This window comes from Eucyclogobius newberryi, unplaced genomic scaffold (assembly GCF_026437365.1).
Source record: "Eucyclogobius newberryi isolate DKJ021-1_F unplaced genomic scaffold, fEucNew1.0.hap1 SCAF_3, whole genome shotgun sequence".
Lineage (NCBI taxonomy): Eukaryota > Metazoa > Chordata > Actinopteri > Gobiiformes > Gobiidae > Eucyclogobius > Eucyclogobius newberryi.
In genome coordinates this window covers 39,152,668-39,177,685 of record NW_027315945.1, presented here as the reverse complement: position 1 = coordinate 39,177,685, position 25,018 = coordinate 39,152,668, and the positions used below count along the sequence as shown (strand labels likewise).

Sequence of the window (25,018 nt, the reverse complement as noted above, 5' to 3'; positions counted from 1 at the left end):
GGACTAAAGCCTTAAACCGGCCTAAACTAAACCAGGACTAAAGCCTTAAACCGGCCTAAACTAAACCAGGACTAAAGCCTTAAACCGGCCTAAACTAAACCAGGACTAAAGCCTTAAACCGGCCTAAACTAAACCAGGACTAAAGCCTTAAACCGGCCTAAACTAAACCAGGACTAAAGCCTTAAACCGGCCTAAACTAAACCAGGACTAAAGCCTTAAACCGGCCTAAACTAAACCAGGACTAAAGCCTTAAACCGGCCTAAACTAAACCAGGACTAAAGCCTTAAACCGGCCTAAACTAAACCAGGACTAAAGCCTTAAACCGGCCTAAACTAAACCAGGACTAAAGCCTTAAACCGGCCTAAACTAAACCAGGACTATAGCCTTAAACCGGCCTAAACTAAACCAGGACTAAAGCCTTAAACCGGCCTAAACTAAACCAGGACTAAAGCCTTAAACAGGCCTAAACTAAACCAGGACTAAAGCCTTAAACAGGCCTAAACTAAACCAGGACTAAAGCCTTAAACCGATCTAAACTAAACCAGGACTAAAGCCTTAAACCGATCTAAACTAAACCAGGACTAAAGCCTTAAACCGGCCTAAACTAAACCAGGACAAAAGCCTTAAACCGATCTAAACTAAACCAGGACTAAAGCCTTAAACCGGCCTAAACTAAACCAGGACTAAAGCCTTAAACAGGCCTAAACTAAACCAGGACTAAAGCCTTAAACCGGCCTAAACTAAACCAGGACAACAGCCTTAAACAGGCCTAAACTAAACCAGGACTAAAGCCTTAAACAGGCCTAAACTAAACCAGGACTATAGCCTTATACCGGCCTAAACTAAACCAGGACTAAAGCCTTAAACAGGCCTAAACTAAACCAGGACTAAAGCCTTAAACAGGCCTAAACTAAACCAGGACTAAAGCCTTAAACCGGCCTGAACTAAACCAGGACTAAAGCCTTAAACCGATCTAAACTAAACCAGGACTAAAGCCTTAAACCGATCTAAACTAAACCAGGACTAAAGCCTTAAACCGGCCTGAACTAAACCAGGACTACAGCCTTAAACAGGCTTAAACTAAACCAGGACTAAAGCCTTAAACAGGCCTAAAATAAACCAGGACTAAAGCCTTAAACAGGCCTAAACTAAACCAGGACTATAGCCTTAAACCGGCCTAAACTAAACCAGGACTAAAGCCTTAAACCGATCTAAACTAAACCAGGACTAAAGCCTTAAACCGATCTAAACTAAACCAGGACTACAGCCTTAAACAGGCCTAAACTAAACCAGGACTAAAGCCTTAAACAGGCCTAAACTAAACCAGGACTAAAGCCTTAAACCGATCTAAACTAAACCAGGACTAAAGCCTTAAACCGGTCTAAACTAAACCAGGACTAAAGCCTTAAACCGGCCTAAACTAAACCAGGACTAAAGCTTTAAACCGGCCTAAACTAAACCAGGACTAAAGCCTTAAACCGGCCTAAACTAAACCAGGACTAAAGCCTTAAACCGGCCTAAACTAAACCAGGACTAAAGCCTTAAACCGGCCTAAACTAAACCAGGACTAAAGCCTTAAACCGGCCTAAACTAAACCAGGACTAAAGCCTTAAACAGGCCTAAACTAAACCAGGACTAAAGCCTTAAACCGGCCTAAACTAAACCAGGACAACAGCTTTAAACCGGCCTAAACTAAACCAGGACTAAAGCCTTAAACCAGCCTAAACTAAACCAGGACTAAAGCCTTAAACCGGCCTAAACTAAACCAGGACTAAAGCCTTAAACCGGCCTAAACTAAACCAGGACTAAAGCCTTAAACCGGCCTAAACTAAACCAGGACTAAAGCCTTAAACCGGCCTAAACTAAACCAGGACTAAAGCCTTAAACCGGCCTAAACTAAACCAGGACTAAAGCCTTAAACCGGCCTAAACTAAACCAGGACTAAAGCCTTAAACCGGCCTAAACTAAACCAGGACTAAAGCCTTAAACCGGCCTAAACTAAACCAGGACTATAGCCTTAAACCGGCCTAAACTAAACCAGGACTAAAGCCTTAAACCGGCCTAAACTAAACCAGGACTAAAGCCTTAAACAGGCCTAAACTAAACCAGGACTAAAGCCTTAAACAGGCCTAAACTAAACCAGGACTAAAGCCTTAAACCGATCTAAACTAAACCAGGACTAAAGCCTTAAACCGATCTAAACTAAACCAGGACTAAAGCCTTAAACCGGCCTAAACTAAACCAGGACAAAAGCCTTAAACCGATCTAAACTAAACCAGGACTAAAGCCTTAAACCGGCCTAAACTAAACCAGGACTAAAGCCTTAAACAGGCCTAAACTAAACCAGGACTAAAGCCTTAAACCGGCCTAAACTAAACCAGGACTATAGCCTTAAACCGGCCTAAACTAAACAAGGACTAAAGCCTTAAACCGATCTAAACTAGACCAGGACTAAAGCCTTAAACCGGCCTAAACTAAACCAGGACTAAAGCCTTAAACAGGCCTAAACTAAACCAGGACTAAAGCCTTAAACAGATCTAAACTAAACCAGGACTAAAGCCTTAAACCGGCCTAAACTAAACCAGGACTACAGCCTTAAACAGGCCTAAACTAAACCAGGACTAAAGCCTTAAACAGGCCTAAACTAAACCAGGACTAAAGCCTTAAACCGATCTAAACTAAACCAGGACTAAAGCCTTAAACCGGCCTAAACTAAACCAGGACTAAAGCCTTAAACCGGCCTAAACTAAACCAGGACTAAAGCCTTAAACAGGCCTAAACTAAACCAAAACTACAGCCTTAAACAGGCCTAAACTAAACCAGGACTAAAGCCTTAAACCGGCCTAAACTAAACCAGGACAACAGCCTTAAACAGGCCTAAACTAAACCAGGACTAAAGCCTTAAACAGGCCTAAACTAAACCAGGACTAAAGCCTTAAACCCATCTAAACTAAACCAGGACTAAAGCCTTAAACCGGCCTAAACTAAACCAGGACTAAAGGCTTAAACCGATCTAAACTAAACCAGGACTAAAGCCTTAAACCGGCCTAAACTAAACCAGGACTACAGCCTTAAACAGGTCTAAACTAAACCAGAACTAAAGCCTTAAACAGGCCTAAACTAAACCAGGACTAAAGCCTTAAACCGGCCTAAACTAAACCAGGACAACAGCCTTAAACAGGCCTAAACTAAACCAGGACTAAAGCCTTAAACAGGCCTAAACTAAACCAGGACTATAGCCTTATACCGGCCTAAACTAAACCAGGACTAAAGCCTTAAACAGGCCTAAACTAAACCAGGACTAAAGCCTTAAACAGGCCTAAACTAAACCAGGACTAAAGCCTTAAACCGGCCTGAACTAAACCAGGACTAAAGCCTTAAACCGATCTAAACTAAACCAGGACTAAAGCCTTAAACCGATCTAAACTAAACCAGGACTAAAGCCTTAAACCGGCCTGAACTAAACCAGGACTACAGCCTTAAACAGGCCTAAACTAAACCAGGACTAAAGCCTTAAACAGGCCTAAAATAAACAAGGACTAAAGCCTTAAACCGGCCTAAACTAAACCAGGACTAAAGCCTTAAACCGGCCTAAACTAAACCAGGACTAAAGCCTTAAACCGGCCTAAACTAAACCAGGACTAAAGCCTTAAACCGGCCTAAACTAAACCAGGACTAAAGCCTTAAACCGGCCTAAACTAAACCAGGACTAAAGCCTTAAACCGGCCTAAACTAAACCAGGACTAAAGCCTTAAACCGGCCTAAACTAAACCAGGACTAAAGCCTTAAACCGGCCTAAACTAAACCAGGACTAAAGCCTTAAACCGGCCTAAACTAAACCAGGACTAAAGCCTTAAACCGGCCTAAACTAAACCAGGACTATAGCCTTAAACCGGCCTAAACTAAACCAGGACTAAAGCCTTAAACCGGCCTAAACTAAACCAGGACTAAAGCCTTAAACAGGCCTAAACTAAACCAGGACTAAAGCCTTAAACAGGCCTAAACTAAACCAGGACTAAAGCCTTAAACCGATCTAAACTAAACCAGGACTAAAGCCTTAAACCGATCTAAACTAAACCAGGACTAAAGCCTTAAACCGGCCTAAACTAAACCAGGACAAAAGCCTTAAACCGATCTAAACTAAACCAGGACTAAAGCCTTAAACCGGCCTAAACTAAACCAGGACTAAAGCCTTAAACAGGCCTAAACTAAACCAGGACTAAAGCCTTAAACCGGCCTAAACTAAACCAGGACTATAGCCTTAAACCGGCCTAAACTAAACAAGGACTAAAGCCTTAAACCGATCTAAACTAAACCAGGACTAAAGCCTTAAACCGGCCTAAACTAAACCAGGACTAAAGCCTTAAACAGGCCTAAACTAAACCAGGACTAAAGCCTTAAACCGATCTAAACTAAACCAGGACTAAAGCCTTAAACCGGCCTAAACTAAACCAGGACTACAGCCTTAAACAGGCCTAAACTAAACCAGGACTAAAGCCTTAACAGGCCTAAACTAAACCAGGACTAAAGCCTTAAACCGATCTAAACTAAACCAGGACTAAAGCCTTAAACCGGCCTAAACTAAACCAGGACTAAAGCCTTAAACCGATCTAAACTAAACCAGGACTAAAGCCTTAAACCGGCCTAAACTAAACCAGGACTAAAGCCTTAAACCAGCCTAAACTAAACCAGGACTATAGCCTTAAACAGGTCTAAACTAAACCAGGACTAAAGCCTTAAACAGGCCTAAACTAAACCAGGACTAAAGCCTTAAACCGGCCTAAACTAAACCAGGACTAAAGCCTTAAACAGGCCTAAACTAAACCAGGACTAAAGCCTTAAACAGGCCTAAACTAAACCAGGACTAAAGCCTTAAACCGGCCTAAACTAAACCAGGACAACAGCCTTAAACAGGCCTAAAGTAAACCAGGACTAAAGCCTTAAACCGGCCTAAACTAAACCAGGACTAAAGCCTTAAACAGGCCTAAACTAAACCAGGACTAAAGCCTTAAACCGGCCTAAACTAAACCAGGACTAAAGCCTTATACCGGCCTAAACTAAACCAGGACTAAAGCCTTAAACAGGCCTAAACTAAACCAGGACTAAAGCCTTAAACAGGCCTAAACTAAACCAGGACTAAAGCCTTAAACCGGCCTGAACTAAACCAGGACTAAAGCCTTAAACCGATCTAAACTAAACCAGGACTAAAGCCTTAAACCGGTCTAAACTAAACCAGGACTAAAGCCTTAAACCGATCTAAACTAAACCAGGACTAAAGCCTTAAACCGGCCTAAACTAAACCAGGACTAAAGCCTTAAACCGATCTAAACTAAACCAGGACTAAAGCCTTAAACCGATCTAAACTAAACCAGGACTAAAGTCTTAAACCGGCCTGAACTAAACCAGGACTAAAGCCTTAAACAGGCCTAAACTAAACCAGGACTATAGCCTTAAACCGGCCTAAACTAAACCAGGACTAAAGCCTTAAACCGGCCTAAACTAAACCAGGACTAAAGCCTTAAACCGGCCTAAACTAAACCAGGACTAAAGCCTTAAACCGGCCTAAACTAAACCAGGACTATAGCCTTAAACCGGCCTAAACTAAACCAGGACTAAAGCCTTAAACCGGCCTAAACTAAACCAGGACTAAAGCCTTAAACAGGCCTAAACTAAACCAAAACTACAGCCTTAAACAGGCCTAAACTAAACCAGGACTAAAGCCTTAAACCGGCCTAAACTAAACCAGGACTATAGCCTTAAACCGGCCTAAACTAAACCAGGACTACAGCCTTAAACAGGCCTAAACTAAACCAGGACTAAAGCCTTAAACCGATCTAAACTAAACCAGGACTAAAGCCTTAAACAGGCCTAAACTAAACCAGGACTATAGCCTTAAACCGGCCTAAACTAAACCAGGACTAAAGCCTTAAACCGGCCTAAACTAAACCAGGACTAAAGTCTTAAACCAATCTAAACTAAACCAGGACTAAAGCCTTAAACCGGCCTAAACTAAACCAGGACTAAAGCCTTAAACCGGCCTAAACTAAACCAGGACTAAAGCCTTAAACCGGCCTAAACTAAACCAGGACTAAAGCCTTAAACCGATCTAAACTAAACCAGGACTAAAGCCTTAAACCGGCCTAAACTAAACCAGGACTAAAGCCTTAAACCGGCCTAAACTAAACCAGGACTAAAGCCTTAAACCGGCCTAAACTAAACCAGGACAACAGCCTTAAACAGGCCTAAACTAAACCAGGACTAAAGCCTTAAACAGGCCTAAACTAAACCAGGACTAAAGCCTTAAACCGATCTAAACTAAACCAGGACTAAAGCCTTAAACCGGCCTAAACTAAACCAGGACTAAAGCCTTAAACCGGCCTAAACTAAACCAGGACTAAAGCCTTAAACAGGCCTAAACTAAACCAGGACTAAAGCCTTAAACCGGCCTAAACTAAACCAGGACTAAAGCCTTAAACCGGCCTAAACTAAACCAGGACTAAAGCCTTAAACAGGCCTAAACTAAACCAAAACTACAGCCTTAAACAGGCCTAAACTAAACCAGGACTAAAGCCTTAAACCGATCTAAACTAAACCAGGACTAAAGCCTTAAACAGGCCTAAACTAAACCAGGACTATAGCCTTAAACCGGCCTAAACTAAACCAGGACTAAAGCCTTAAACCGGCCTAAACTAAACCAGGACTAAAGTCTTAAACCGATCTAAACTAAACCAGGACTAAAGCCTTAAACCGGCCTAAACTAAACCAGGACTAAAGCCTTAAACCGGCCTAAACTAAACCAGGACTAAAGCCTTAAACCGGCCTAAACTAAACCAGGACTAAAGCCTTAAACCGATCTAAACTAAACCAGGACTAAAGCCTTAAACCGGCCTAAACTAAACCAGGACTAAAGCCTTAAACCGGCCTAAACTAAACCAGGACTAAAGCCTTAAACCGGCCTAAACTAAACCAGGACAACAGCCTTAAACAGGCCTAAACTAAACCAGGACTAAAGCCTTAAACAGGCCTAAACTAAACCAGGACTAAAGCCTTAAACCGATCTAAACTAAACCAGGACTAAAGCCTTAAACCGGCCTAAACTAAACCAGGACTACAGCCTTAAACAGGTCTAAACTAAACCAGAACTAAAGCCTTAAACAGGCCTAAACTAAACCAGGACTAAAGCCTTAAACCGGCCTAAACTAAACCAGGACAACAGCCTTAAACAGGCCTAAACTAAACCAGAACTAAAGCCTTAAACCGGCCTAAACTAAACCAGGACAACAGCCTTAAACAGGCCTAAACTAAACCAGGACTAAAGCCTTAAACAGGCCTAAACTAAACCAGGACTATAGCCTTATACCGGCCTAAACTAAACCAGGACTAAAGCCTTAAACAGGCCTAAACTAAACCAGGACTAAAGCCTTAAACAGGCCTAAACTAAACCAGGACTAAAGCCTTAAACCGGCCTGAACTAAACCAGGACTAAAGCCTTAAACCGATCTAAACTAAACCAGGACTAAAGCCTTAAACCGATCTAAACTAAACCAGGACTAAAGCCTTAAACCGGCCTGAACTAAACCAGGACTACAGCCTTAAACAGGCCTAAACTAAACCAGGACTAAAGCCTTAAACAGGCCTAAACTAAACCAGGACTATAGCCTTAAACCGGCCTAAACTAAACCAGGACTAAAGCCTTAAACCGATCTAAACTAAACCAGGACTAAAGCCTTAAACAGGCCTAAACTAAACCAGGACTAAAGCCTTAAACAGGCCTAAACTAAACCAGGACTAAAGCCTTAAACCGATCTAAACTAAACCAGGACTAAAGCCTTAAACCGGTCTAAACTAAACCAGGACTAAAGCCTTAAACCGGCCTAAACTAAACCAGGACTAAAGCTTTAAACCGGCCTAAACTAAACCAGGACTAAAGCCTTAAACCGGCCTAAACTAAACCAGGACTAAAGCCTTAAACCGGCCTAAACTAAACCAGGACTAAAGCCTTAAACCGGCCTAAACTAAACCAGGACTATAGCCTTAAACAGGCCTAAACTAAACCAGGACTAAAGCCTTAAACCGGCCTAAACTAAACCAGGACAACAGCCTTAAACCGGCCTAAACTAAACCAGGACTAAAGCCTTAAACCGGCCTAAACTAAACCAGGACTAAAGCCTTAAACCGGCCTAAACTAAACCAGGACTAAAGCCTTAAACCGGCCTAAACTAAACCAGGACTAAAGCCTTAAACCGGCCTAAACTAAACCAGGACTAAAGCCTTAAACCGGCCTAAACTAAACCAGGACTAAAGCCTTAAACCGGCCTAAACTAAACCAGGACTAAAGCCTTAAACCGGCCTAAACTAAACCAGGACTAAAGCCTTAAACCGGCCTAAACTAAACCAGGACTAAAGCCTTAAACCGGCCTAAACTAAACCAGGACTATAGCCTTAAACCGGCCTAAACTAAACCAGGACTAAAGCCTTAAACAGGCCTAAACTAAACCAGGACTAAAGCCTTAAACAGGCCTAAACTAAACCAGGACTAAAGCCTTAAACCGGCCTAAACTAAACCAGGACAAAAGCCTTAAACCGATCTAAACTAAACCAGGACTAAAGCCTTAAACCGGCCTAAACTAAACCAGGACTAAAGCCTTAAACAGGCCTAAACTAAACCAGGACTAAAGCCTTAAACCGGCCTAAACTAAACCAGGACTATAGCCTTAAACCGGCCTAAACTAAACAAGGACTAAAGCCTTAAACCGATCTAAACTAAACCAGGACTAAAGCCTTAAACCGGCCTAAACTAAACCAGGACTAAAGCCTTAAACCGATCTAAACTAAACCAGGACTAAAGCCTTAAACCGGCCTAAACTAAACCAGGACTACAGCCTTAAACAGGCCTAAACTAAACCAGGACTAAAGCCTTAAACAGGCCTAAACTAAACCAGGACTAAAGCCTTAAACCGATCTAAACTAAACCAGGACTAAAGCCTTAAACCGGCCTAAACTAAACCAGGACTAAAGCCTTAAACCGATCTAAACTAAACCAGGACTAAAGCCTTAAACCGGCCTAAACTAAACCAGGACTAAAGCCTTAAACCAGCCTAAACTAAACCAGGACTATAGCCTTAAACAGGTCTAAACTAAACCAGGACTAAAGCCTTAAACCGGCCTAAACTAAACCAGGACTAAAGCCTTAAACAGGCCTAAACTAAACCAGGACTAAAGCCTTAAACCGGCCTAAACTAAACCAGGACTAAAGCCTTAAACAGGCCTAAACTAAACCAGGACTAAAGCCTTAAACAGGCCTAAACTAAACCAGGACTAAAGCCTTAAACCGGCCTAAACTAAACCAGGACAACAGCCTTAAACAGGCCTAAAGTAAACCAGGACTAAAGCCTTAAACCGGCCTAAACTAAACCAGGACTAAAGCCTTAAACAGGCCTAAACTAAACCAGGACTAAAGCCTTAAACCGGCCTAAACTAAACCAGGACTAAAGCCTTATACCGGCCTAAACTAAACCAGGACTAAAGCCTTAAACAGGCCTAAACTAAACCAGGACTAAAGCCTTAAACCGGCCTAAACTAAACCAGGACTAAAGCCTTAAATCGGTCTAAACTAAACCAGGACTAAAGCCTTAAACCGATCTAAACTAAACCAGGACTAAAGCCTTAAACCGGCCTAAACTAAACCAGGACTAAAGCCTTAAACCGATCTAAACTAAACCAGGACTAAAGCCTTAAACCGATCTAAACTAAACCAGGACTAAAGCCTTAAACCGATCTAAACTAAACCAGGACTAAAGTCTTAAACCGGCCTGAACTAAACCAGGACTAAAGCCTTAAACCGGCCTAAACTAAACCAGGACTAAAGCCTTAAACCGGCCTAAACTAAACCAGGACTATAGCCTTAAACCGGCCTAAACTAAACCAGGACTAAAGCCTTAAACAGGCCTAAACTAAACCAGGACTAAAGCCTTAAACAGGCCTAAACTAAACCAGGACTAAAGCCTTAAACAGGCCTAAACTAAACCAGGACTAAAGCCTTAAACCGGTCTAAACTAAACCAGGACTACAGCCTTAAACCGATCTAAACTAAACCAGGACTAAAGCCTTAAACCGGCCTAAACTAAACCAGGACTAAAGCCTTAAACCAATCTAAACTAAACCAGGACTAAAGCCTTAAACCGATCTAAACTAAACCAGGACTAAAGCCTTAAACCGATCTAAACTAAACCAGGACTACAGCCTTAAACCGGTCTAAACTAAACCAGGACTAAAGCCTTATACCGATCTAAACTAAACCAGGACTACAGCTTTAAACAGGTCTAAACTAAACCAGGACTAAAGCCTTAAACCGGCCTGAACTAAACCAGGACTAAAGCCTCAAACCGGCCTAAACTAAACCAGGACTAAAGTCTTAAACCGGCCTGAACTAAACCAGGACTAAAGCCTTAAACCGGCCTAAACTAAACCAGGACTAAAGCCTTAAACCGATCCAAACTAAACCAGGACTAAAGCCTTAAACCGATCTAAAGTAAACCAGGACTAAAGCCTTAAACCGGCCTGAACTAAACCAGGACTAAAGCCTTAAACCGATCTAAACTAAACCAGGACTAAAGCCTTAAACCGGCCTAAACTAAACCAGGACTAAAGCCTTAAACCGATCTAAATTAAACCAGGACTAAAGCCTTAAACCGGCCTGAACTAAACCAGGACTAAAGCCTTAAACCGATCTAAACTAAACCAGGACTAAAGCCTTGAACCTGCCTAAACTAAACTAGGACTAAAGCCTTAAACCGATCTAAACTAAACCAGGACTAAAGCCTTAAACCGATCTAAACTAAACCAGGACTAAAGCCTTAAACCGATCTAAACTAAACCAGGACTAAAGCCTTAAACCGGTCTAAACTAAACCAGGACTAAAGCAGGAGGTAGTTTTCCAGACCCAGACCTGCCAATCATGGACTAAACATCACTGAACACTGCCCTCTGCTGGACATTTGACCAACGTCTGACAAAAGTTTAGTTCTGTTTTTCAGTTTGTTTGTTTGTTTGTTTGTTTGTTTGTTTGTTTGTTTGTTTTTAAGAAAGTTCAGGCACAGAACTCCTTCAGTTTGTGTTCTGCTCCTTCAGTTTGTCACATTACACATCCTATTGAGTCTTTATTGATCCAGGAGGTCAATTGTGATCTCATTCTTGTTTGCATCAGGGAACTGTCAAAAGCAGATCTAAACCTGGTCCAAACCTGGTCTAAACCTGGTCTAAACCTGGTCTAAACCTGGTCTAAACCTGGTCTAAACCTGGTCTAAACCTGGTCTAAACTTGGTCGAAACTTGGTCTAAACTTGGTCTAAACTTGGTCTAAAATGGAACCAAACGGACACTAAACCAGCGCTGAACCAGAACGTGGTCTTTCTGTGTTTGTGGCCTTCTCCACAAACACGTCTCTGAGCGTTTGAGGCTGGAGAGTTGGAGGGTCCAGAGGAAACAGATGGAGGTGAAGGAGGAAACCAGGGAGACGAGAGTAAAAAGGGTCAAAGCAGACGCATCCTCCCAAACACCATCAAAGAGCGTGTCCTGACCGCTCGTCCTGTCTCCTGACCGCTCTCCTGTTTTGACAGAAAGTGGATTCGAGGAGGTCAGTCGCAGAAACAGCTGGTCCGGCAGCGTGGCCCCGGGGCCCAAAGGTCGGTGTCTCTTCTGGCTTTAGGTTTTTAAATATTAAAACATATTTAATGCTTCAGACGAATATGTTTAACTGTGTTTGTCCACAGAACACAGCCGAGTGACCGAACCTGCTCCCAGAATCATTCAAGGTAATGAAGAACTCATTAGCGTCATTAACACCGGCTTTAGTCCTGCTTTAGTCCTGCTTTAGACCGGCTTTAGTCCTGCTTTAGACCTGCTTTAGACCTGCTTTAGACCGGCTTTAGTCCTGCTTTAGTCCTGCTTTAGTCCTGCTTTAGACCGGCTTTAGTCCTGCTTTAGTCCTGCTTTAGACCTGCTTTAGTCCTGCTTTAGACCTGCTTTAGTCCTGCTTTAGACCTGCTTTAGTACTGCTTTAGTCCTGCTTTAGACCTGCTTTAGACCTGCTTTAGTCCTGCTTTAGACCTGCTTTAGTCCTGCTTTAGACCTGCTTTAGTACTGCTTTAGTCCTGCTTTAGTCCAGCTTTAGACCTGCTTTAGACCTGCTTTAGTCCTGCTTTAGTCCTGCTTTAGTCCTGCTTTAGTCCTGCTTTAGACCTGCTTTAGACCTGCTTTAGTCCTGCTTTAGTCCTGCTTTAGTCCTGCTTTAGACCTGCTTTAGTCCTGCTTTAGTCCTGCTTTAGACCTTCTTTAGACCGGCTTTAGTCCTGCTTTAGTCCTGCTTTAGTACTGCTTTAGACCTGCTTTAGACCTGCGTTAGACCGGCTTTAGTCCTGCTTTAGTCCTGCTTTAGTCCTGCTTTAGTCCTGCTTTAGACCTGCTTTAGACCTGCTTTAGTCCTGCTTTAGTCCTGCTTTAGTCCTGCTTTAGACCTGCTTTAGTCCTGCTTTAGTCCTGCTTTAGACCTTCTTTAGACCGGCTTTAGTCCTGCTTTAGTCCTGCTTTAGTACTGCTTTAGTCCTGCTTTAGACCGGCTTTAGTCCTGCTTTAGACCGGCTTTAGTCCTGCTTTTGTACTGCTTTAGTCCTGCTTTAGACCTGCTTTAGACCGGCTTTAGTACTGCTTTAGACCTGCTTTAGTCCTGCTTTAGTCCTGCTTTAGTCCTGCTTTAGACCTGCTTTAGACCTGCTTTAGTCCTGCTTTAGTCCTGCTTTAGTCCTGCTTTAGACCTGCTTTAGACCTGCTTTAGTCCTGCTTTAGTACTGCTTTAGTCCTGCTTTAGTACTGCTTTAGTCCTGCTTTAGACCTGCTTTAGACCTGCTTTAGTCCTGCTTTAGTCCTGCTTTAGACCTGCTTTAGACCGGCTTTAGTCCTGCTTTAGTCCTGCTTTAGACCTGCTTTAGTCCTGCTTTAGTCCTGCTTTAGTCCTGCTTTAGACCTGCTTTAGACCTGCTTTAGTCCTGCTTTAGTCCTGCTTTAGTCCTGCTTTAGTCCTGCTTTAGACCTGCTTTAGACCTGCTTTAGTCCTGCTTTAGTCCTGCTTTAGTCCTGCTTTAGACCTGCTTTAGACCTGCTTTAGTCCTGCTTTAGTACTGCTTTAGTCCTGCTTTAGTACTGCTTTAGTCCTGCTTTAGACCTGCTTTAGACCTGCTTTAGTCCTGCTTTAGTCCTGCTTTAGACCTGCTTTAGACCGGCTTTAGTCCTGCTTTAGTCCTGCTTTAGACCTGCTTTAGTCCTGCTTTAGTCCTGCTTTAGACCTGCTTTAGTCCTGCTTTAGACCTGCTTTAGTCCTGCTTTAGACCTACTTTAGTCCTGCTTTAGACCTGCTTAAGTCCTGCTTTAGTCCTGCTTTAGACCTACTTTAGTCCTGCTTTAGTCCTGCTTTAGTCCTGCTTTAGACCTACTTTAGTCCTGCTTTAGTCCTGCTTTAGACCTGCTTTAGTCCTGCTTCAGTCCTGCTTTAGACCTGCTTTAGTCCAGCTTTAGTCCTGCTTTAGTCCTGCTTTAGTCCTGCTTTAGACCTGCTTTAGTCCTGCTTTAGACCTGCTTTAGACCGGCTTTAGTCCTGCTTTAGTCCTGCTTTAGTCCTGCTTTAGTCCTGCTTTAGACCTGCTTTAGACCTGCTTTAGTCCTGCTTTAGTCCTGCTTTAGTCCTGCTTTAGTCCTGCTTTAGTCCTGCTTTAGACCTGCTTTAGACCTGGTTTAGACCTGCTTTAGACCTGCTTTAGACCTGCTTTAGTCCTGCTTTAGTCCTGCTTTAGTCCTGCTTTAGACCTGCTTTAGACCTGCTTTAGTCCTGCTTTAGTCCTGCTTTAGTCCTGCTTTAGTCCTGCTTTAGTCCTGCTTTAGACCTGCTTTAGACCTGGTTTAGACCTGCTTTAGTCCTGCTTTAGACCGGCTTTAGTCCTGCTTTAGTCCTGCTTTAGTCCTGCTTTAGACCTGCTTTAGTCCTGCTTTAGTCCTGCTTTAGTCCTGCTTTAGACCTGCTTTAGACCTGCTTTAGTCCTGCTTTAGTACTGCTTTAGTCCTGCTTTAGTACTGCTTTAGTCCTGCTTTAGACCTACTTTAGTCCTGCTTTAGTCCTGCTTTAGACCTGCTTTAGTCCTGCTTTAGTCCTGCTTTAGACCTGCTTTAGACCTGCTTTAGTCCTGCTTTAGTCCTGCTTTAGTCCTGCTTTAGACCTGCTTTAGTCCTGCTTTAGTCCTGCTTTAGACCTTCTTTAGACCGGCTTTAGTCCTGCTTTAGTCCTGCTTTAGTACTGCTTTAGTCCTGCTTTAGACCTGCTTTAGTCCTGCTTTTGTACTGCTTTAGTCCTGCTTTAGACCTGCTTTAGACCGGCTTTAGTACTGCTTTAGACCTGCTTTAGTCCTGCTTTAGTCCTGCTTTAGTCCTGCTTTAGACCTGCTTTAGACCTGCTTTAGTCCTGCTTTAGTCCTGCTTTAGACCTGCTTTAGACCTGCTTTAGACCTGCTTTAGTCCTGCTTTAGTACTGCTTTAGTCCTGCTTTAGTACTGCTTTAGTCCTGCTTTAGACCTACTTTAGTCCTGCTTTAGTCCTGCTTTAGACCTGCTTTAGTCCTGCTTTAGTCCTGCTTTAGTCCTGCTTTAGTACTGCTTTAGTCCGGCTTTAGTCCTGCTTTAGTCCTGCTTTAGTAATGCTTTAGACCTGCTTTAGACCTGCTTTAGTCCTGCTTTAGACCTGCTTTAGACCTGCTTTAGACCTGCTTTAGTCCTGTTTTAGACCTGCTTTAGACCTGCTTTAGACCTGCTTTAGTCCTGCTTTAGTCCTGCTTTAGACCTGCTTTAGACCGGCTTTAGTCCTGCTTTAGTCCTGCTTTAGTACTGCTTTAGTCCTGCTTTAGACCGGCTTTAGTCCTGCTTTAGTACTGCTTTAGTCCTGCTTTAGACCTGCTTTAGACCTGCTTTAGTCCTGCTTTAGTCCTGCTTTAGTCCTGCTTTAGACCGGCTTTAGTCCTGCTTTAGTTCTGCTTTAGTCCTGCTTTAGACCGGCTTTAGTCCTGCTTTAGTACTGCTTTAGTCCTGCTTTAGACCGGCTTTAGTCCTGCTTTAGTCCAGCTTTAGTCCTGCTTTAGTACTGCTTTAGTCCTGCTTTAGACCTGCTTTAGTCCTGCTTTAGACCTGCTTTAGTCCTGCTTTAGACCGGCTTTAGTCCTGCTTTAGTCCAGCTTTAGTCCTGCTTTAGTACTGCTTTAGTCCTGCTTTAGACCTGCTTTAGTCCTGCTTTAGACCTGCTTTAGACCGGCTTTAGTCCTGCTTTAGTACTGCTTTAGTCCTGCTTTAGACCTGCTTTAGACCGGCTTTAGTCCTGCTTTAGTCCTGCTTTAGACCTGCTTTAGACCTGCTTTAGACCTGCTTTAGACCGGCTTTAGTACTGCTTTAGTCCTGCTTTAGACCTGCTTTAGACCTGCTTTAGACCTGCTTTAGACCTGCTTTAGACCTGCTTTAGACCGGCTTTAGAGCTGCTTTAGACCTGCTTTAGACCGGCTTTAGTCCTGCTTTAGACCGGCTTTAGTCCTGCTTTTGTACTGCTTTAGTCCTGCTTTAGACCTGCTTTAGACCGGCTTTAGTACTGCTTTAGACCTGCTTTAGTCCTGCTTTAGTCCTGCTTTAGTCCTGCTTTAGACCTGCTTTAGACCTGCTTTAGTCCTGCTTTAGTCCTGCTTTAGACCTGCTTTAGACCTGCTTTAGACCTGCTTTAGTCCTGCTTTAGTACTGCTTTAGTCCTGCTTTAGTACTGCTTTAGTCCTGCTTTAGACCTACTTTAGTCCTGCTTTAGTCCTGCTTTAGACCTGCTTTAGTCCTGCTTTAGTCCTGCTTTAGACCTGCTTTAGTCCGGCTTTAGTCCTGCTTTAGTCCTGCTTTAGTACTGCTTTAGTCCTGCTTTAGACCGGCTTTAGTCCTGCTTTAGTCCTGCTTTAGACCTGCTTTAGACCAGCTTTAGTCCTGCTTTAGTCCTGCTTTAGTAATGCTTTAGACCTGCTTTAGACCTGCTTTAGTCCTGCTTTAGACCTGCTTTAGACCTGCTTTAGACCTGCTTTAGTCCTGTTTTAGACCTGCTTTAGACCTGCTTTAGACCTGCTTTAGTCCTGCTTTAGTCCTGCTTTAGACCTGCTTTAGACCTGCTTTAGTCCTGCTTTAGACCTGCTTTAGACCTGCTTTAGTCCTGCTTTAGTCCTGCTTTAGTCCTGCTTTAGACCGGCTTTAGTCCTGCTTTAGTCCTGCTTTAGTACTGCTTTAGTCCTGCTTTAGACCGGCTTTAGTCCTGCTTTAGACCTGCTTTAGACCGGCTTTAGTCCTGCTTTAGTCCAGCTTTAGTCCTGCTTTAGTACTGCTTTAGTCCTGCTTTAGACCTGCTTTAGTCCTGCTTTAGACCTGCTTTAGTCCTGCTTTAGACCGGCTTTAGTCCTGCTTTAGTCCAGCTTTAGTCCTGCTTTAGTACTGCTTTAGTCCTGCTTTAGACCTGCTTTAGTCCTGCTTTAGACCTGCTTTAGACCGGCTTTAGTCCTGCTTTAGTACTGCTTTAGTCCTGCTTTAGACCTGCTTTAGACCGGCTTTAGTCCTGCTTTAGTCCTGCTTTAGACCTGCTTTAGACCTGCTTTAGACCTGCTTTAGACCGGCTTTAGTACTGCTTTAGTCCTGCTTTAGACCTGCTTTAGACCTGCTTTAGACCTGCTTTAGACCTGCTTTAGACCGGCTTTAGAGCTGCTTTAGACCTGCTTTAGACCTGCTTTAGACCGGCTTTAGTACTGCTTTAGTCCTGCTTTAGACCGGCTTTAGTACTGCTTTAGTCCTGGTTTACACAGACCTGAACCACTGGAGCTTCTGCGGAGCTTATCAGGGCCCAGGTGCATTGTGGGATTATAAACGGTCGGAGCAGGGGGAAGGGTCAGCAGTGCACCCTGAACCAAAGACCTGTGCGGGACGAAACAGGGAGACGTTCCTTTTATGGTCGCTGATCTTCTTCTTCTCTCCTCAGATCCGTACCAGACGTTAGGACCGCTCAGCAGCCGACTCGCCAATCCAGGTACGTCTAACAAGCACTGACTGTAACTTCCACCGAGCGCGAACCTGCAGGAGGCACAGAGCGCCGAGCGCGAACCTGCAGGAGGCACCGAGCAGGCACCGAGCATGAACCTGCAGGAGGCACCGAGCGCCGAGCGCGAACCTGCAGGAGGCACCGAGCAGGCACCGAGCATGAACCTGCAGGAGGCACCGAGCGCCGAGCGCGAACCTGCAGGAGGCACCGAGCAGGCACCGAGCATGAACCTGCAGGAGGCACCGAGCGCCGAGCGCGAACCTGCAGGAGGCACCGAGCAGGCACCGAGCATGAACCTGCAGGAGGCACCGAGCAGGCACCGAGCATGAACCTGCAGGAGGCACCGAGCAGGCACCGAGCATGAACCTGCAGGAGGCACAGAGCGCCGAGCGCGAACCTGCAGGAGGCACAGAGCGCCGAGCGTGAACCTGCAGGAGGCACAGAGCGCCGAGCGTGAACCTGCAGGAGGCACCGAGCAGGCACCGAGCATGAACCTGCAGGAGGCACCGAGCGCCGAGCGCGAACCTGCAGGAGGCACCGAGCAGGCACCGAGCATGAACCTGCAGGAGGCACAGAGCGCCGAGCGTGAACCTGCAGGAGGCACAGAGCGCCGAGCGTGAACCTGCAGGAGGCACAGAGCGCCGAGCGCGAACCTGCAGGAGGCACCGAGCAGGCACCGAGCATGAACCTGCAGGAGGCACCGAGCGCCGAGCGTGAACCTGCAGGAGGCACAGAGCGCGCTCGCGGACCAAGTTTACACCAAATCTGAGGCCGTTGAGGCGGCAGAAAGAGGCAGTGCACAGGGCCGGCGATAGAGGGCGCTACAAAGATGCAAAGTACGGGTTTAGCAGGAGGTGTCGAGAGCTAGAGCCCAGTACAATACACGTCTGAAGCAACAATTCCCCAGCAACATCCCCGCCTCTGTGTGGAGTGGCCCCGCCTCTGTGTGGAGTGGCCCCGCCTCTGTGTGGAGTGGCCCCGCCTCTGTGTGGAGTGGCCCCGCCTCTGTGTGGAGTGGCCCCGCCTCTGTGTGGAGTGGCCCCGCCTCTGTGTGGAGTGGCCCCGCCTCTGTGTTGAGTGGCCCCGCCTCTGTGTTGAGTGGCCCCGCCTCTGTGTGGAGTGGCCCCGCCTCTGTGTTGAGTGGCCCCGCCTCTGTGTTGAGTGGCCCCGCCTCTGTGTGGAGTGGCCCCGCCTCTATGTGGAGTGTCCCCGCCTCTGTGTGGAGTAGCCTCCGACTTCTCACCATTACAAGCCCAGATTCCCCCCTTTCCGCAGATGACCGAAAACTTGCTCAGCAACTCAACTCCTTCTACAGCAGATTTGACACCCCCTCCCCCACTGCGGCCACCTCTGCCAACCAAACCCCGCCCCCCACCTCCCCCCACCCCCCTCACAGTTCAGGAAGAGGAAATAAACAGACTATTTTGGAAATCCAACCCTCGAAATGCTGCTGGACCAGACCAGTGTCAGACCAGTGTCACTCCGGCCACCTTAAAACACTGTGCAGGCGAGCTGGCCCCCGTCTTCACTGGCATTTTTAACACCTCCTGGAGTCCTGCCATGTCCCAGCTTCAAGTCGTCCATCATTGTCTCTGTCCCCAAGAAGCCCCAGATCACTGGACTTAATGACTACAGACTTGTGGCGCTGACGTCTGTCATGAAGTAATTTGAGTACCTGTTCCTCCCCCACCTCAAGTCCTTCACCTCCCCCCTGCTGGACCCCCTGCTAGACCCCCTGATGGACCCCCTGCAGTTCGCCTACAGAGCCAACAGATCTGTGGACGATGCAATCAACCTGGCTCTCCACTTCACCTGCAGCATCTTGACTCTGCATCAACACCACCTCCTGCTCTGCTCCAGGACAAGCTCTCCCAGTTCAACATCCCTGACTCCACCTGCAGGGGGAGCAGAGACTCAACCCGCAGGGGGAACACTGACTCCACCCGCAGGGGGAGCACTGACTCCACCCGCAGGGGGAGCACTGACTCCACCCGCAGGGACAGAAGAACGTCTCAGACACAGGGACTATCAGCACAGGAGCTCCACAGGGCTGTGTACTTTCTCCCCTGCTCTTCTCCCTGTACACAAACTGCTGCACCTCCAGCCTCGACTCTGTAAAACAAATTAAGTTTGTGGACGACACCACCCTCATCACCATGACGACACCACCCTCATCACCATGACGACACCACCCTCATCACCATGACGACACCACCCTCATCACCATGACGACACCACCCTCATCACCATGACGAAACCACCCTCATCACCATGACGACACCACCCTCATCACCATGACGACACCACCCTCATCACCATGACGACACCACCTTCATCACCATGACGACACCACCCTCATCACCATGACGACACCACCTTCATCACCATGACGATACCACCTTCATCACCATGACGACACCACCTTCATCACCATGACGATACCACCCTCATCACCATGACGACACCACCCTCATCACCATGACGACACCACCCTCATCACCATGACGACACCACCTTCATCACCATGACGACACCACCCTCATCACCATGACAAGACCACCCTCATCAACATGACAACACCACCCTCATCACCATGACGACACCACCCTCATCACCATGACGACACCACCCTCATCACCATGACGACACCACCTTCATCACCATGACGACACCACCCTCATCACCATGACGACACCACCCTCATCACCATGACGACACCACCCTCATCACCATGACGACACCACCCTCATCACCATGACGACACCACCCTCATCACCATGACGACACCACCCTCATCACCATGACGACACCACCCTCATCACCATGACGACACCACCCTCATCACCATGACGACACCACCCTCATCGGGCTCATCTGGGACGGGGATGAGTCCGTCCACAGGAGGTGGAGCGGCTGGTGCAGCTGTAACAACCTGGAGCTCAAAGCCCAGAAGACGGTGGAGATGATGGTGGACTTGAGGAGAGTCACAGCCCTCAGCTCTTTTCTTATCCTGCAGCAGATGTTACTGTGTTAATGTGTTTTTCTTTTTCACTTCTACTGGTTGTTTTTATCATTGTTTATGTTGCACCAAAGCAAGTTCCTATGTTTGTGAATTCTGGTCATTGGCGATGGCAATAAACCTTTTCTGATTCTGATTCTATGAACACAACAGGCTGTGTTCTCCACCTTCACACACATACACACTCACACACACACTCACACACACACTCACACACACACTCACACACACACACACACACACACACACACTACCACTTACACACACACACTCCCACTTACACACACACACACACACACACACACTCCCACCTTCACACACACACACACACACTCCCACTTACACACACACACACTCCCACTTACACACACACACACTCCCACTTACACACACACACTCCCACTTACACACACACACACACACTCACACACACACACACACACACACACACACTCCCACTTACACACACACACACACACACACACTCCCACTTACACACACACTCCCACTTACACACACACACACAGACACACACACCTTCACACACACACACACACTCCCACTTACACACACACACACACACACTCCCACCTTCACACACACACACACACACACACACACTCACACACACACACACACACACACACTCACACACACACTCACACACACACACACACACACACACTCACACACACACACACACACTCACACACACACACACACACTCACACTGTGCTGTTTCCTCACAGAGATTCTGAGCTCCAGGATCAGGGGCAGGGACAGGCAGCTCCCCGACAGCGCTCACAGGCCTGTGGGTGAGTCTGCCTCCTGCACACACGATACACACTCGACACACGATACACACACGACACACGATACACACACGACACACGATACACACACGACACACGATACTCACACGACACACAATACACACACGATACACACACGACACACGATACACACGATAGACACGATACACACACGACACACGATACACACGATACACACGATACACACACGATACACACACGACATACGATACACACGATACACACACGATACACACTCGACACACGATACACACACGACACACGATACACACACGACACACGATACTCACACGACACACAATACACACACGATACACACACGACACACGATACACACGATAGACACGATACACACACGACACACGATACACACGATACACACGATACACACACGATACACACACGACATACGATACACACGATACACACACGATACACACTCGACACACGATACACACACGACACACGATACACACACGACACACGATACACACACGACACACGATACACACACGACACACGATACTCACACGACACACAATACACACACGATACACACACGACACACGATACACACGATACACACGATACACACACGACACACGATACTCACACGACACACAATACACACACGATACACACACGACACACGATACACACGATACACACGATACACACACGACACACGATACACACGATACACACGATACACACACGATACACACGATACACACACGACATACGATACACACGATACACACACGATACACACACGACACACGATATACACACGATACACACGATACACACGCGATACACACACGATACACACACGATACACACGATACACACACAATACACACACGGCACACGATACACACGATACACACACGACACACGATACACACACGACACACGATACACACACGACACACGATACACACACGACACACGATACACACACGACACACGATACACACGATACACACGATACACACACGACACACGATATACACACGATATACACACGATACACACACGATACACACACGATACACACGATACACACGATACACACACGATACACACACGATACACACACAATACACACACGACACACGATAGACACTATACACAAGATACACACACGATACACACGATACACACACGACACACGATACACACGATATACACACGATACACACACGACACACGATACACACACGACACACGATACACACGATACACACACGATACACGATACACACACGGCACACGATACACACGATACACACGATACACACACGATGCACACGATACACACGATACACACGATACACACACGATACACACACGACACACGATACACACCATACACACGATACACACACGATGCACACACGACACACGACACACACGATACACACGATACACACACGACACACGACACACACGATACACACGATACACACGATACACACACGATACACACACGACACACGATGCACACATGATACACACGATACACACACGACACACGACACACACGATACACACGATACACACGATACACACACGATACACACACGATACACACACGACACACGATACACACACGACACACGATACACACGATATACACACGACACACGATACACACGATACACTCACGATGCACACAATACACACGATAAACACACGATATACACACGATACACACATGACACACGACACACACGATACACACAATACACACACGATACACACACAAGACACGACACACACGATACACACGATACACACGATACACACACGATACACACACAATACACACACGATACACGATACACACGATACACACACGATACACACACGATACACACGATACACACAATACACACACGACACACACGATACATACACGACATACACACGATACACACGAACGATACACACCCACGATACTCACACACAATATACACACGATACACACGCTACACACACGATACACACGAACGATACACACCCACGATACTCACACACGATATACACACGATACATACACAATATACACACGATACACACGAACGATACACACCCATGATACTCACACACGATATACACACGATACATACACAATATACACACGATACACACGATACACACGAACGATACACACCCATGATACGTACAATACACACGATACACAAGATATACACGCGCTTGATACACACGCACAATACTTGTTCATTGTAGGTGCGTTTCCAGAAATGACATTGTATGATTTTTTCTGTTTGTTTGTCTGTTTGTTTGTTTGTTTGTTTGTCTGTTTGTCTGTTTGTCTGTTTGTCTGTTTGTCTGTTTGTCTGTTTGTCTGTTTGTCTGTTTGTCTGTTTGTATGTTTGTCTGTTTGTCTGTTTGTTTGTTTGTTTGTTTGTCTGTTTGTCTGTTTGTCTGTTTGTCTGTTTGTCTGTTTGTCTGTTTGTCTGTTTGTCTGTTTGTCTGTTTGTCTGTTTGTCTGTTTGTCTGTTTGTTTGTTTGTCTGTTTGTCTGTTTGTTTGTTTGTCTGTTTGTCTGTTTGTCTGTTTTTCTGTTTGTCTGTTTGTTTGTTTGTTTGTCTGTTTGTTTGTTTGTCTGTTTGTCTGTTTGTTTGTTTGTCTGTTTGTCTGTTTGTCTGTTTGTCTGTTTGTCTGTTTGTCTGTTTGTCTGTTTGTCTGTTTGTTTGTTTGTCTGTTTGTCTGTTTGTCTGTTTGTCTGTTTGTCTGTTTGTCTGTTTGTCTGTTTGTCTGTTTGTTTGTTTGTCTGTTTGTTTGTCTGTTTGTCTGTTTGTCTGTTTGTCTGTTTGTTTGTTTGTCTGTTTGTCTGTTTGTCTGTTTGTTTGTTTGTCTGTTTGTTTGTCTGTTTGTCTGTTTGTCTGTTTGTCTGTTTGTTTGTTTGTCTGTTTGTCTGTTTGTCTGTTTGTCTGTTTGTCTGTTTGTTTGTTTGTCTGTTTGTCTGTTTGTCTGTTTGTCTGTTTGTCTGTTTGTCTGTTTGTTTGTTTGTCTGTTTGTTTGTCTGTTTGTCTGTTTGTCTGTTTGTCTGTTTGTTTGTTTGTCTGTTTGTCTGTTTGTCTGTTTGTTTGTTTGTCTGTTTGTTTGTCTGTTTGTCTGTTTGTCTGTTTGTCTGTTTGTCTGTTTGTCTGTTTGTCTGTTTGTTTGTTTGTCTGTTTGTCTGTTTGTCTGTTTGTCTGTTTGTTTGTTTGTCTGTTTGTCTGTTTGTCTGTTTGTCTGTTTGTCTGTTTGTCTGTTTGTTTGTTTGTCTGTTTGTCTGTTTGTCTGTTTGTCTGTTTGTCTGTTTGTCTGTTTGTTTGTTTGTCTGTTTGTCTGTTTGTTTGTTTGTCTGTTTGTCTGTTTGTCTGTTTGTCTGTTTGTCTGTTTGTCTGTTTGTTTGTTTGTCTGTTTGTCTGTTTGTCTGTTTGTCTGTTTGTCTGTTTGTCTGTTTGTCTGTTTGTTTGTTTGTCTGTTTGTCTGTCTGTTTGTCTGTTTGTCTGTTTGTCTGTTTGTCTGTTTGTTTGTTTGTCTGTTTGTCTGTTTGTCTGTTTGTCTGTTTGTCTGTTTGTTTGTTTGTCTGTTTGTTTGTTTGTCTGTTTGTCTGTTTGTCTGTTTGTCTGCCTTTATAAAGTCCACCTCTGCTTCTCTTATCAATCTAAATTAGCAGCTCCTGTTTGAGCTCGTTAGCGGCATAAAGACCAGTCCAGCCCACAATCAGTCAGACTCCGCCCACTGCCATGGGCAAGACCAAAGAGCGGTCAGAAGACCCCAGAGTCTAAAGTGTAGACCTCCACGAGGCTGAGGAGGGCTACAGGCCATTGGCAAGAAGCTTGTGAAGAAAGATCAACTGTTAAGTAAAGTTATTGATCTGGACAGACCCAGGGCAGAGGGAAAGGTCAGATCAGTAACACCGCTGCCCTCTGCTGCCCCCTGCTGCCCCCTGCTGCCCTCAGCTGCCCTCTGCTGCCCTCTGCTGCCCTCTGCTGCCCCCTGCTGCCC

General features: G+C 45.6%; 1 protein-coding gene across 3 annotated transcripts in view; it reads left to right on the top strand.

Moving 5' to 3' along the window:
* LOC140374644 (Friend leukemia integration 1 transcription factor-like) overlaps positions 1-25,018 on the top strand; it is an 86,417-nt gene that overhangs the window by 54,552 nt on the left and 6,847 nt on the right. For all 3 annotated transcript variants that reach the window (XM_072461599.1, XM_072461598.1, XM_072461600.1), the window contains 3 exons: positions 11,618-11,683; positions 11,771-11,812; positions 17,079-17,126. In XM_072461599.1, coding sequence (XP_072317700.1) covers positions 11,618-11,683; positions 11,771-11,812; positions 17,079-17,126 — 156 coding nt within the window. The remainder of the gene's footprint in view (positions 1-11,617; positions 11,684-11,770; positions 11,813-17,078; positions 17,127-25,018) is intronic.